The sequence below is a fragment of the Ctenopharyngodon idella genome, chromosome 10 (genome assembly GCF_019924925.1).
Source record: "Ctenopharyngodon idella isolate HZGC_01 chromosome 10, HZGC01, whole genome shotgun sequence".
In the NCBI taxonomy this organism is placed as follows: domain Eukaryota; kingdom Metazoa; phylum Chordata; class Actinopteri; order Cypriniformes; family Xenocyprididae; genus Ctenopharyngodon; species Ctenopharyngodon idella.
In genome coordinates this window covers 29,400,287-29,415,000 of record NC_067229.1, presented here as the reverse complement: position 1 = coordinate 29,415,000, position 14,714 = coordinate 29,400,287, and the positions used below count along the sequence as shown (strand labels likewise).

General features: G+C 38.0%; 1 protein-coding gene across 5 annotated transcripts in view; it reads right to left on the bottom strand.

Annotated features, from left to right (window-relative positions):
- strbp (spermatid perinuclear RNA binding protein) overlaps positions 1-14,714 on the bottom strand; it is a 98,112-nt gene that overhangs the window by 26,907 nt on the left and 56,491 nt on the right. For all 5 annotated transcript variants that reach the window (XM_051911415.1, XM_051911414.1, XM_051911416.1 and 2 more), the window contains exons 4-6: positions 9,431-9,675; positions 9,112-9,301; positions 6,203-6,347 (exon numbers count right to left, since the gene is read on the bottom strand). In XM_051911415.1, coding sequence (XP_051767375.1) covers positions 6,203-6,347; positions 9,112-9,301; positions 9,431-9,675 — 580 coding nt within the window. The remainder of the gene's footprint in view (positions 1-6,202; positions 6,348-9,111; positions 9,302-9,430; positions 9,676-14,714) is intronic.

Genomic DNA, 14,714 nt, shown 5'->3' with positions numbered 1-14,714 from the left:
GAAGAACGGGACAGGAAATCAAATCACACACTCGTAGACACGCACACTCACACACACACACACACATACATGTGATGAGGGAGGGGGCTGTTAAGGCACAGCAGGAGGGAGAAAGGAGGAAGCCAATCGGCTTAGGTGGTCCAGTGCATCCAAAAGAGATGAAACCTCAGTGCATCTCCTTGGCTGGCTGGAAACTGGAGGAAGGATTCGCAAAAGGTGTTAGCATGTGCCAAGTGTTATGAAATGCTAAACCCAGCCTAAAATCAGGCCAAACGAGGCTGCTCAATTGGCGCTGCACACTATCTTAACCAGGCACGCTGTAATACAATTTTAATTTTAATGTGTGTGAATGTTTTGAGCTAATAAGCTGCAAAAATTACAAGTAACAATATAGTCAAACCAAAATGTATTCAGAAACCTTGAACATTTCATTCACTACTACAGTTTATTCACTACAGTTTAAAAAAATGGTAATAAAATATGACAAGATCTCAGAGTTAAACTGTGTCAGAAAAAAATTATCTTAATTATGTCAGATAACACTTAAGCAAACATGGTCAAGTCAAAGTGTCTGAATAATTTTTGGTTCCAAATTTTTATCAATTTTACTGGTAGTCCACTGTATGAAGAATTTTTGGGTATAATATGTGACAGTTTACTTTATTTTGCTATCCTCACTTACATAAATGAACTATAGTGTCCTGCACCCACTAGTAAAAATATAGCTGAATAGCTCTGCCCAGAGAGCACTCTGATTGGACCAAAATCCCAGTACAAACAGATACATTGGTGTTTCTTCAACTTTGGGCACTTTTATGCCAATAAAATTAGATTTTTATGAAAACCAACAGATTTCACTTTTTGTTACATAAAGGTCACAATAACTATTTTCTATTTGAATATATTTTAACATTTCTTTTATAAGTAATTCCTGTGATGCATAGCTGAAATTTCATCAGTCTTCAATGTCAGTGATACATTTTTCAGGATTATTTGACAAACAGAAAGCTCAAAAGAACAGCATTTGTTTGAAATAGAAATCTTTTGCAACGTCTTTACTCTCACATTTGATCAAGGCACCTTTGCTAAATAAAAGTATTAATTTCTTTATTTAAAAAAGCAACACTTACTGATCCCAAACTTTTGAACAGTAGTGTACAACATATCCTGTGTTAAACGTTGACTAAATAAACCAATGAGAGTGTGAAAAGCGTGTTTTAAGACAATTTAGTTTCTAAAAGACTTTAACTGCTGAAGAAATCTACTTATACTGTACAAAACATCAAATACTTTCTGATTGGCTGCATCTCTTCACACAGCATTTCAGTACAGACAGAAAAATATATTTCCAATTTCCTGCATCGTGCCTGGTTAGGAGTTAATGTCAAAAGCATCAGCACACGCTAACACCTTCAGCGAATCAGTGCCAGTTTGTGCTTGGATTGACACTGGAGTAATGAAGACATGCAGTGGGTATTGTTATAGACCAGTCACAACAAGAGAAGAGGTCGCTTGCACACAACACACACTCACATTTTGAGTTGTCAGAATATTTTTCTTCATCTCTCCCACCCAAATAATACATAAGGTTCATTCTTCAATAATGTTTGCTAATTTTTTTTCTTTCATTGGCTCAGGTGAGCATCTACGTACCAGTGAGACCATCACATTGTGTTCCTCTGCAGATAAACAAACAGATAAAAGAAAGACAATGCTGCCGCAGTGTAAATCCAGGAAAAGGCGTGAAGGTGTACGGGGGTTATTTCGAGATTATATGATGATAACTGAACCATTACTCTTTCATAATTCCTCTCTGGATTTTAATCAGAGCAGCCCAGCTGAGGATGGTTAAAGAGGAAGATCTGTCAGAGTGATGGAAAGGTTTAGCCCATCCTCTAATCAATGACACACACATACTGCAAAAATCAACATCATCAATCCATCATTTATCACCCCACAAACTTCCACATATTCAAAATGAAACAAATGCTTTAATCACACACTAACATGGGTGGGGATTGGAGAAACATGTCCGGGCCATACAGTGGGTCCAAAAGTCTGAGACATCTAGTAAATTGCCTCTATTTTATATGTTTTTGTAGTTTAATAGATATTTTATACAAGTTATATTATCAGCAAAACAAAAAACTGAATTAAAAAGTAATGAATCCCAGATTTACACTATAGACAATAGACACTGTATTTCACCTCAAATTCAAATAAAATGAAATGAAATAAAATAATAAAAAAGTCAAAGATTAAATAGGACCATTTTTTTTTTTTTTTAATTGGGACAATGTCATGACCTCAAGGGTGATGTATTAAATTTAATACAATGATTCTGTATTTAAATCAACACTATTAAAGGGTTAGTTCACCCAAAAATGAAAGTTCTGTCACCCTCATGTCGTTCCACACCCGTAAGACCTTCGTTCATCTTCAGAACACAATAAAAAGATATTTTGATGAAATCTGAGAGGTTTTTTTATCCTCCACTGAAAGCAACGAAATTGCCACATTCAAGTTCTAGAAAAGTAGTAAAAACATAATTAAAATAGTCAACGTGACTACAGTGTTTCAACCTTAATATTATGAAGCGACGAAAATACTTTTTGCGCAAAAACAAAACAAAAATAACTTTATTCCAACTTTGTAACCTCTCGGATTAATTTTTGAGTGAACTATCCCTTTAAAGACACCTAACATAAAGTGTGACTATTTTTGGTTGTTTAGAGTAATGAGAATATGATTTGTATTCATTACGATAATGAGAACTGGGTACTGCAGTCCAAATTCAAAATATCCTCAAATATCCTCTCCTCAGACTCGATGTTCATGTGGGTTGCTAGATTGAGGGCACGCAACATAAGCCATGAGTCGTACGCTGTAAGTTGATCAGCTAACGTATACATTTGCAATGTTTTTATTGGCGAAGCTTTTTGGTCGGTTAGAATTTGCCATTTCTGACCCAGTTCGTTCTCTGGCTTCCACCCCTTTGTTTTCTGCCAACTGGCAACCTTGGGGGTCTAAATACTATTGGGTAAATTGGCAGTGGGCAGGATAAAACAATACAGATATAATATATTCCGACACAGAATGCACATTTCAAAGTAGAATAATTGGCTGTAGCATTGCTTTTCAGAGAAACAAGTATTTGAATTGATGTACTTCTTACATCTCTGCATAACATATTGTTATGCTTAGTACAGTCAAAAAAAAAAAAAAAAAAAAAAAATACATAGAGCACCTTTAAATGTCATGACATAATGTCATGTAAAATATCTTGATGGTCCTAAAAACAGGCTTCATGGTTGTTTTGAAGAATATAGTTTCTTATTGCTTTCTTTTGATTTTTGGGGTGAAAAATAACCGAGCCATGTTGTAATATTATATTGTTGTGTGTGTGTGTGTGTGTGTGTGTGTGTGTGTGTCTCATGTATGCGGGTGTGTATGTCTGTGTGCGAGCTGATGAGTACTGCTCATTCAGGCCAGTCCTGAGATTGAGCAGTTTCTCAACGGGACAGGGCCCTTGACCCGGTCGGGAAAATACGAGGTGCTCCTGTGGTGATCTACAACCCATCGCTCCATCTCTCCCTCCCTCCTGTCATCTGTCATCCCACACTCCAGGGGCAGTGTCCACATCTGACACATCTGTTAGATGGATGAGGTGTGTGCTGGCACTGGTATTGATTCCTCAATCCGGATACATTCTTTCATTTTCCTCCCCCTGCTTCTAACAATCTACATCAAAGAGGATGGCGGTGTGAGCAAACCAATGAGAAAATAAGTATGTATGTGTCAGAGAGAGCGAGATTAAGGCATACTGGCCTTAATGCAACACAAATGCTATTTTGTGTGGCACTGCTTTCAAAATGTAATTAGCAGTTGACCAAAATAGTTTTCTCCTAATGCTGATACCAATGAATAGAGAGTAGAGTAGTCGATATAAGGCTGAAAATGTAAACAAACATTTTTTAAAACAATATTTACTTTGGAGTTCACTAAAATGTTTGTAGAATTGAGCATTATTCATTAACATAGCCAATTTTTATCTGTTATCTGGCAATGTTGATCATCTCAAAATGGCAAAATATTAAACCCATCACTAAAAGCAAGTACAAGTTGTATTTTTGCGCCGCCACTAGGGGTGCTATAAGATCAGCTAGTGCGGCCAGTTTTTTAACAATCTGCAGCAGCAGTTCTTGTTGAGTAAATTGATTCAAGTTGGTTAAACTGTCAACATATCTATAGCTAGCTAACTGAATAACAAAAGGTATGGCCACATTTTCTATCATCAATAATGTAGCGATATATGAATCACAGTTCACACAGAAGTCACTTTCAAACCAAGCAGCTTTCTTTGGGTCAACATGGCGAGTTAAATTGACTATGCAAAATATGCATGGGAAAAATCTTTTGTTCTCATGCAAAACTCCAGATTGCGTGGATTCCTATTGAAATGCCTGGATTTCGCTTTCACGCAAACACTGGTAAATGTGACCGGTCCTTAAGACCAGATGGAATCTGCAGACTTCTCTCACATTTTTGTGCTGATTTTAGGTCAAAATTTGCAGAATTTCAACACCGTGTTCAACATAGTTGAGTGCAGTTCATTATTTGGTAATCAAATTATCACAGTTAAATTCAGCTGAATTCTGTGGTACTTCTTAAAGAATTCAATGAAGGCTCCAACAATAACACATCTAGGTAACTATCACCCTCTTGAGTAAGGAGGTTTGCTACTGCCACAGTAACAGAAGAGCACTCAAGCATGCACAACAGGGCTGCAACCTTTTCATTGGCAAATCATTTGCATTTTTGCATAGAGCGACAGAATGTGTATGAGTGTGTGTATGAGTGTGTGTATGAGTGTGTGTATGAGTGTGTGTATGAGTGTGTGTATGAGTGTGTGTGTGTGTGTGTGTGTGTGTGTGTGTGTGTGTGTGTGTGTGAGAGAGAAAGAGGCAAGGAGCCTGTATATGAGGGAGAGAGCGAGAGAAAGAAACAGCACGTTTCGCATCACTGCAGCTCTAATTGTTATAGCCTAAAAGCCATCCTCTAAAGATACAAACGCTTCGGCTGTCAAAGCGCTCAGTCACGGGTCAAGGCACCAAAAACTCCAATAACAGACTTCCATCTTGACTTAACTCGTGTGTTCTGAGCTCAAGTGCCTCTGCATCAGCAATTACCGACCATAAGCCCAATCAGACTTGACATAACACATTCATATGAATGTCAAAACTTAAAGAGAGATAAAAAAAAAAAAAAAAAAAAAAAAGTGTGACTTTAAGACAGGAGGGAAGTGAGTTAAAGGGATACTTCACTTAAAAAAACCCTGTCTTCATTTACTCACCTTCATGTTGTTCCAAACCTATGTGACTTTATTTCTTCTGTTGACACAAAATAAACTATTTTGTCCATACAATGAAAATCAGTGGGGTCCAGTGTTGTTTTGGACCCCATTGACTTTCATTATATGGACTTGAACAGTTATTCTTTTGTGTTTTGCTAAAGTAAGAAAGTCATACAGGTTTGAAATGACATGAAGGTGAGTAAATAATTTTATAATTTTAATTTATCAGTGAACTATCCCTTTAACTGACAGATGAAAGGCAGGAAAACAACACGCCCCTACCAGAATTGTACCCAAAATGCACTGGGATGCTCTCACTGTCCAGGTTGAGTATGTAATATGGATGACGTAATGGATAAATAGTCCCACCCTACATTCTTCTTGACTGAATATTTGGTTTCACTTCATAATGTCCCATTACAGAAGCATTTAATGTTGTCTTTAAAGGAGATCTGTGTCTTGTATGTCTCTGTGTCCACTCTCTTACTCTCCTCCTGCTGTATGTCAGCACCTCCCGTGAGGGGTCCCACGGGTCAAGAGTCTGACAGCACGCAGACCACTCAACCTGCTGCTGAATCAGCTCTATGCGTGTGTGTGTGTGTGTGTGTGTGTGTGTGTGTGTGTGTGTGTGTGTGTGTGTTTTGACTGTAAGATGAGTCCAGTGGTGTGTGTGCTTTATGTGCACGGCCCTGAGGGAGTTCTGGATGCAGAGTAAGGAAGAGATTAAAGCTCGTTCTTCTAATGGACAATCACTAAAAACGCACACACAAACATTCATCCATCCCTCCCTTCCCTCACCTCCTGTTTAGAAATGAAGAAAGAAAAAGTTGGTCACATGCAGGCACAAACCTTGCTCTTCCGTCTCACAGTCATCTTTCATCTGTGGGGAGGTGAGCGTCACCTTCAGCGTGAGTTTGGGTTCTGTCGTGGTACAGACCAAGATGGCGGCCTCGGGAATACAGCTCTGTACCTCATACTTCTCCTCTGTCAATTTCTGTAAGGGTCAGAGTTTAAATTTCAAAGTTCAATAATGAATTATCCTATGGCTTTATAATAGTGTAGAGTTTTAAACGGATAACCATGATATTTAAAAATTAAACGTTGATTTCATGTTAAAACTACACATATGATTATATAGTAACTTCTAAAATTCTATTCTTTTGGCCACAATAATCGCATAGTAAAATTTGATATTATGACAGTCCCAATGTAGACAAAGCAACTTTTAAAGTTTTCAAACTTTACAAGTTCTTCCCCGAACCAACACTGCTAACTGACACCAATCTGCAAAACTGCCCACATTAAAATGTTTACGTGAAATGTTTACTGAACCTTTTTTTTTTTTTTTTTTTTTTCCCCAGAGGCCCAAACTGAGCAAAAATATGCAAATTGGTGCAGTTGCTGATATTTATCAAAATGTAAGATGAAATTCTCATAGCTTGTAATGTAAATCAGTGAGTTTTTTTTTTATGAAGGCAAAACATAACACAATGCAATACAATGATGACTGAAAGATGTACAAATAAATGTTCCTCTAAAGCCTGATGTATCATATTTGATACTCACAAATATGATTATGAATAATCAAGTTAAATTTGCTTCAGTCCAGTAAATGTTCATCTTGAAATATTACTAACAACATAAAAGTTATTCCTATGTTTACTTTATAAAAATCATTAAAGATTTCAGAGCAAAAAGACGTGTACCACAACCTGAAGGGCAACGTTTTTACAATTATACTAAAAGGCCTTTTACTTACTAAAAAAGTATAAACTATCAGAAGACAGTAGTAGTAGGCATGTAGCAGATTGTGTACAGTTTTATCAGCAAAGTTTTGACCAAGGCTTTATAAGGTTAAAAGTGCAATACACACCTACTTTAAAACAAACGGGACAAGAATCTAATGTTTAAGGCTTTTTGTTATCACATGACCACAGCTGGTCACACTGTCACAATGCATTTACAAACCAGATTATGAGGTGGGACATAGACAGCGCAGATGTTGGCTTTAATGTTTAATGTAATCCGGTTTGATGTGGGGACCCAGTCTGTAATCTATTCAATTAATTCCAGCCGCACATTTCCAATCCGCCTGGTCTTTTTATGTCAACCAGAGATCAATTACATCTCCCACCACAGTGACCCTTGTGTGTCTGCGTGTGTGTGTATGGACAAAACCCCCATTTCCTACAAAACACTGCAGCACTATTGAGTCTACAACCCTGGCAGTATAATGGTGTGTTCACACTTGGCAGGTTTGTTTCGATTAAAACAAATTCTCTTGCGATTGCTCTATTAGTGCAGTTCATTTGAATATGTGTGTATATGCTGCCATCTGAGCCATGGTGCTCACTAAACAAGCATTTGTTCTACTTCCAAACAAACTGGTGCGGTTTGACTGAAATATGAATGCAACACAAATCAAAGACATCTAATCTTGCAACCCTGAAGAGGACAGAATGCTCAATACCACCTGGTTTTTCTCTTATAGGAGCTACATTACCCTTTTTTCTTTTGTATCTTTTGGATTTCATCTTAAAAATGGCAGTGTGAATGCTAACTGAACCAGGACTAAATGTATCATTTTCTTTTTTGTTCTGGACCAAAAGAACCAAGAGAACCAGACTACAAGTGTGAACACACCCTAAAATGCATTCAAACATGCAGTATCAGATAGTCACAAAACATCATACATGTTAAACTGAGACTAGCATGATAGACTGACTTACTGGCCTTGTAAAAGTTACATCAAAATTCTCTTGTTATGACAAAGTAATATCAGTAAACAATATTTTTCCACATGAAAGGGGCAAGAAACTAGAAAGGCACATGACATCTGTTGTTTACATGGAGCAAATTCCTCCCACAGGAATTACACTGGTAACGTAAAACTGAAAGTTCACCTGCTTTATAGCTTGAATAACAATTTGATTTGTCATAATTCATAAGCACAAAAATACACAGTTTACATCTTCACTTTCTGCTTTTTAAACCCTCTGGGATGTCTTGTCCCATAGAGACAAATTTTGACAGAATTCAACGAGGTTCAGTGTTAATCTAGTAATATTTATATACTATTATGTTATTTATTATTTATTTTAGTATTATTTAAACTTTTAATTTTAGTAATTACTAAACGTTTTAGTAATTTTTTTTTTTTTTTTTTTTTTTTCCAGTTTTAGCTTTACTAATTTTATTACTTCAAATTAAACTTATTTTATTTAATTTAGTTGCCAAGGAAACATTTCTAATTTTTTGTTCAAGTTTTTCACATAAAATTTTAATTTGATTTCTGCTTTATTTCAATTAACAAAAATTATATATATTATATATATTATAAGGTTAACAATAAAAACACTGTTGAGATTTTTGAAAATAAAAAAAAGGAAATAGGTGTTTTTTGCAGCCATTTACGTTTATGTATAGCAAATAATGAAAATTTCAGAAGCCGTTACAGGTGCAAATGTTCAGGAAAAATTGCAACAGTATTTCAACAATCGTTTTGCAACAAATTTAAATTCAGAGAAAAAGGGGGCAGTTGCAGACAAGCATCTCATGCTCTTCTGAGAAAACTAGCTGCAGTCTACTGCAGTGCAGTCTTTCAACGGATGAAACGCAAACAATAACTTTTGAGTGTATATTTAGCCATGGCAGATCAAAACTCTCTAGTAAAGGAGGTTGTGTGGTCAGTGTATATTTTGGTAGCTCATGTGGCCTATATGTCAGCAGGTGTGAGAAGCGTGAGCGTGTGCTGTTACCTCGATCTGCAGCGGGAGGTTGTCACAGACGGTGCAGAGCAGTGTCTTGGTGGGTTTCTCTCGGCACATGAGCACCAGCTCCAGGTCCATGTCATCTTTAATCAGGAGGCCTTTGGCCACCAGACCGATCCTCATCACTCCACATAACACCCCTCCTTCACTGGGACCACTGCTACAGCTGCTGCCCTCACTGAGACAGACCACACAAAACATGACTACCATCTCTGGATCAGAATTAATGACATGCAATATTTATAGCCAATAAATCAATAACCAACAGCTTCTGTCCATTTTCCCAGCATGCAACAGGAGTACTCACTTTGTGCTGCCTTCTGGAGATTCGTCAGCGCTGGCCTCAGTCTCCTCCTCCTGTGTGCTGGATGAATTTGTTTGATTTGATTGGCTGGCTTGAGTTTGGTCCATCCAATCAGACACATGCTTCAAAGCGCGCTCCACGGTAGAGACGAGGCTCTGCACCGCCTCCAGGACCTCAGAGGAAGGGTAGACAGTGGAGTGCTTGGCCATGACATGACGATCATCGTTCCCGAAAGACCGAATAGACCTCTGATGGAGAGAAAAGTGTCATTAGCTTAAAAAATTAAACATAGTAAGAAACAATACATAACACTAGTTGTAGACTCTGCACACACCAATAAAGCATCTCTTCAGCTGTGGACATTTTATGTCTCAGGAGTTTTCATATGGTCACATTAAAAAAAATTTTTTTATAACCATTTACTTATTTTTGGCTTTGTCCCAAACCTAGACTTTGAAACTTGAATTATGAAAGACCATTATTAACATTATTTATTCTGTGAATATTTATCATTTTGCACAAATTATGATTGTCCCACAGCTGAGGAATCATTTCTAAACTAGTTATTTCACTAAGAACAAAAGCACCCGTAGTTGAAGAAACAACCAAATAACAGTAACACTGATAAAGGTGCATTACACACAAATACCCACACTCCTATCTTAACTTCTGAAGATCACCTTGGCTGACTTCTTCAATTTATCTCCTAAAGTAAAGTGTTCGTGTGAGACAGACGCGTGAGGTTAGAGCGAAGCATTTAGCGGCAGATTAAACTTTAATCAGCCAAACTCACCTCTGCTTGCCTTCATGGCAAAACAAACGTCTACGGAAGTAACATCTACAGAGCTTACAGAAAGAGGTTCACATATGTGTGTTCAAAGCCGTATGTCACACCCGACCCACCCGGAACACACCATCAGACACGGATGTGCTGTATTAACCCGTGTCTGCAGGTGTCAGCGTGTTCTACATCATCCTCACGGGTGGAAATCAATTTGAGCTCAGTGCCAGTCACCCAACAACCTCTTCTAATCAGACATGAAGCCCTCCTGCTCCCGCTTACCCACAATGCTTCAGTCTTTCATCAACCACTGTCTCTCACCTTCAGTCAGTCTCTCATGTAATGTCGCCCACTTCACGACTAGATCTAATAACCAACAAATCCTCAATTCCCGCATTAGTATTCAGAGTGGCGCTTCTCAACTGGTGGGGCTATATATATATAAAAATTAACAATAACGTTTAAAAGAGGACATTTTTTTGTTGTCACTGGTTTAATCAAACACTTGTAGACCAGATAACAGCTACTAAACTGCTGTTTCTGCCATCTCCTACAATTCATCAACATCACTTAATTGCAATTAATCATTCTTGACGTGATTTGCTCCTAATTAGAGTGCATGCAAATGTCAACAAATGTCAATTACAGAGATATTGCAAACATAGGATAGTTTCATAAATGGTTAAGATGCATAAAATTTTGAACCAGAAACGAAATCAATGGCACTTTAAAGAGGATGAGATCTTTAGAGATGCAGCAACTCTGAGAGGATTGTTGCCTGTGTACGGCATAACTTCCTTCTCTGAGAAGCGGAGTCTCTATATTCATCTCTTTTTGCTATCAAAGCAGCACTTTTGTAACAAATTCACTGCCTTTACCAATCAATTTAAAGACAAGTACAATAAAAAAAAGAAAACTGTAATAAAAAGATAGTTATTTAGGTTATTGATTTTTTTTAAGAGCTGTGCATTCTTGGATTAGGTCTGGGCTGTTTTTTATTTATTTATTTCTCTTTTTTTAATTGGGATGTTCACATGAAACTTTGGCCATTGTGTTGCATTGTGTTTTTGTCAACTAATAAAAATTAATGTTTGAGGAAAGACGTTTTAATGGAAGAAGTCTCTCGCTCACTGAGGCTACATTTATTGATCAAAAATACAGTCAAAAAATTCTATTTGAATATATTTTAAAATGTAATTTATTCCTGAGATCAAAGCTGAATTTTCAGCATCATTACTTCAATTTTCAGAGTCACATGATCCTTCATAAATCATTCTAATATGCTGATTTGATGCTCAAGAAACATTTCTGATAATTACACATTTTGAAAAAAACAGATGTGCTTCTTAATATTTTTGTGGAAACTACGATACATTTTGTTCAGTTTAACTGATAATATAAAAAATAAAGATTTTTCAGATTTTCATGCATTGAGAGCTAGTCTCTGCATGCAGCAAAAAAAAAGAAAAGAAAAGAAAGATGGAAATAAAAAGGTAGGCGTGCACTGCCAGTCAAATCTTTCATCAATTCATTCATCATCTTTCACACTCCTGAATCTCCATGATATCAGCTCCATTCACTACAAAATCCATTCCCTAATCCTGTCATTTTCATTCTATCTCTCTTCCTGTACCATTTCTACGTTCGAAAGCAGACTTGCTCAATAGCGTATCAAAGCTCATATCAGCGCCGCCGCAGTCCCCGGGGGGGTGTGACCTTTCACGGAATATGGACATAAAAATGACACGATGCATCCATCTTCTGAATGGCAGCTGTTGTTTAACTAGCAAGAAAAGAAAACAAGATTCATTTGTTTCAATCGGAATTCACCGAGTGACATTTTTGCTCTAGCGGCTGCTACAAGACAGCCGGGCTTGTTTGTCGAGTGTGAAGCGCTGATGGTTGAAGGCTGCAACCTTTAGTGGAGTTGATCAATTAGTGTGATGCAGAGTGAGCACTTTGACACTGCTATACAAACTACACATGTTTGAGAACATTAAAGCAGGCTTGGTGAGCATGGATCAGGGCGGGTGTCTTTCGGCATCTGCAGCAGTGGGTGGCTGGGATATAAAGATGCATATCTGTGCGTGTGCGTTACCGGCAGTGACAGCGGTCTCTCTGTGGCATCAGGCCAGTATTTAACAGGCAGTGCACAGGGTTTATGAGGCACTCCTAATGGCCGCCTGCGAGGGGCCGTAAAACACACTGGGAAGTGTAAAAGAGTGTAAAATAGCTAAGGAGGAGCAGAGAGCATTGCAACTTAATCACACATCATACCAAAGAGAGGGAAAGGATGGATGAGGGTAGAAAGACACTTAGTATGTTCAAGGTGTGCACAGAGTAATGGTTACATATTACAATGCTGTTGGGTATATTCAACTACCTCAAAACACATTGGGCTGCAATGAAAAAAGGTGCAGTAAGCGATTTCTGAGAAAATGATATTTGAAATTAACCCAAACAAACACATCCCTCCCTTCACTGCTCCGCCCCCAAAATGCACGAACATGCAATGCAAGTGTGGATGTCTCTTTGTCGTAGCTGAAGAGAAGCAAAATAAAAAGCAAAGATGACGAATGAACGTCAAGAAAGAAAAAAAATGAACATAACACAAGAGTACATACAAGCAAGAGTTGGTTGTTAGTCGTCAGCAGCACACCAACACCACACATACACTGACACTCATGTTACTACAGCTAACATTACAACAACAGCATATCTTGGTTCTGTGAAACAGCAAAACCAATGTTACTCATGTATGGAGCAGAAAAACGCAACCTCTGAGACCGTTTTCAGGCCTTTCTGCTTAGGTCTCTTCAGCACTGGAAAGTTTTTCTAATATTAACGCGGGTCCTAAAGCTCTTGCCTGATCATAACCCTTCTTTTTCCAGTGATATTCCTCTGAAATTTTCTCTTTTGTAATGTCTCTCAGCCATCTCTCTTTCTACAGACTTCCTTCAAATCTCCCTCTTACTCACTCGCTCTCCTCCCCCATCATGAGTGGACACGTCCCCTACTGCTGATCGGCTACAAGCGTGTTGTGCTGCGGTTCTCAGAAATCTCTTACTGCACCTTTAATAAATTGTAACAGCAAAACAAATTTTGTAGTAAGATTAGCATTTAACTTTAATAAAAGGATAATGAAAGCCATAAGAAGGCATGTCTGCACAAAAGACAAATTGCCTGAGAAAAAAAAAACAGAAAAGTGGTGATAAAGGGATGGACATGGTCAACAACAATACTCAGGTAGGCTGTGGTGTTTAACCGATACTCAATTGGTACTAAGGGGCTCAAAGTGTGCCAAGAAAATATCCCCTACACCATTACACCACCAGCAGCCTGAACCGCTGATAGTGGCTAGATCCATGCTTTAGATTTTTATGCCAAATTCTGACCCTACAATCTGAATGTTGGAGCAGAAGTCGAGAGCCATCAGGCAACATTTTTCCAATCTTCTATTGTACAATTTTGGTGAGGCCGTGCAAATTGTAGCCTCAATTTCCTGTTCTTTGCTGACAGGAGTGGCACCCGGTGTGTCTTCTGCTACTGTAGCCCATCTGCTTCAAGGTTCGACGTGTTATGCATTCAGAGAGGCTCTTCTGCAGACCTCGGTTGTAACGAATGGATATTTGAGTTACTGTTGTCTCTTTCTATCAGCTCAAACCAGTCTGGCCATTCTCCTCTGACCTCTGGCATCAACAAGGCATTTTCGCCCACAGACTTGCCGCTCAATGTATATTTTCTCTATTTTGGACCATTCTCTATAAACCCTAGAGATGGTTGTGCCTGAAAATCCCAGTATATCAGCAGTTTCTGAAATACTCAGACCAGCCCTTCTGGCATCAACAACCATGCCACGTTCAAAGTCACTTAAATCACCTTTCTTCCCCATTCTGATGCTCAATATGAACTTCAGCTGATTGTTTTGATCATGTCTACATGCCTATTACTATTAATTTATTACTATTAATGCCATAACTATTTCTTAAAAATTTCCTATTAGAAAGATTGTGAAAGTCATTTTCATGTCCATTCTGTCATCTAATTGTCTATAAGTACAGAATTGCAAATGCAGTTTTTATTCTAATTTAAAACCAATCCCAACAATTCTTAAACTAATCAGAGGCTAAACTGGAAATAGCATAAAAGCATACTACTGTACAAACAAACAGAAAAATGTGAATCTCACAGAGTAAGATATTATTTGATTCTTAGCAGATTCTAGGATTCTTTAGGAGGTATTCCAATTTATGACAAAAATTCAAAAAAAGAATCCTGTACACATTAATTTACAATGTATTTGTGGAACCTGGGGGCAGAGTAAGAAAGAAGAAAGAGAGAAAGCATGCGCGTGCGTGCGTGCGTGCGTGCGTGCGTGCGTGCGTGCGTGCGTGCGAGAGAGAGAGAGAGAGAGAGAGAGAGAGAGAGAGAGAGAGAGAGAGAGAGAGAGAGAGAGAGAGAGAGAGAGAGAGAGAGAGAGAGAGAGAGAGAGAGAGAGAGAGAGAG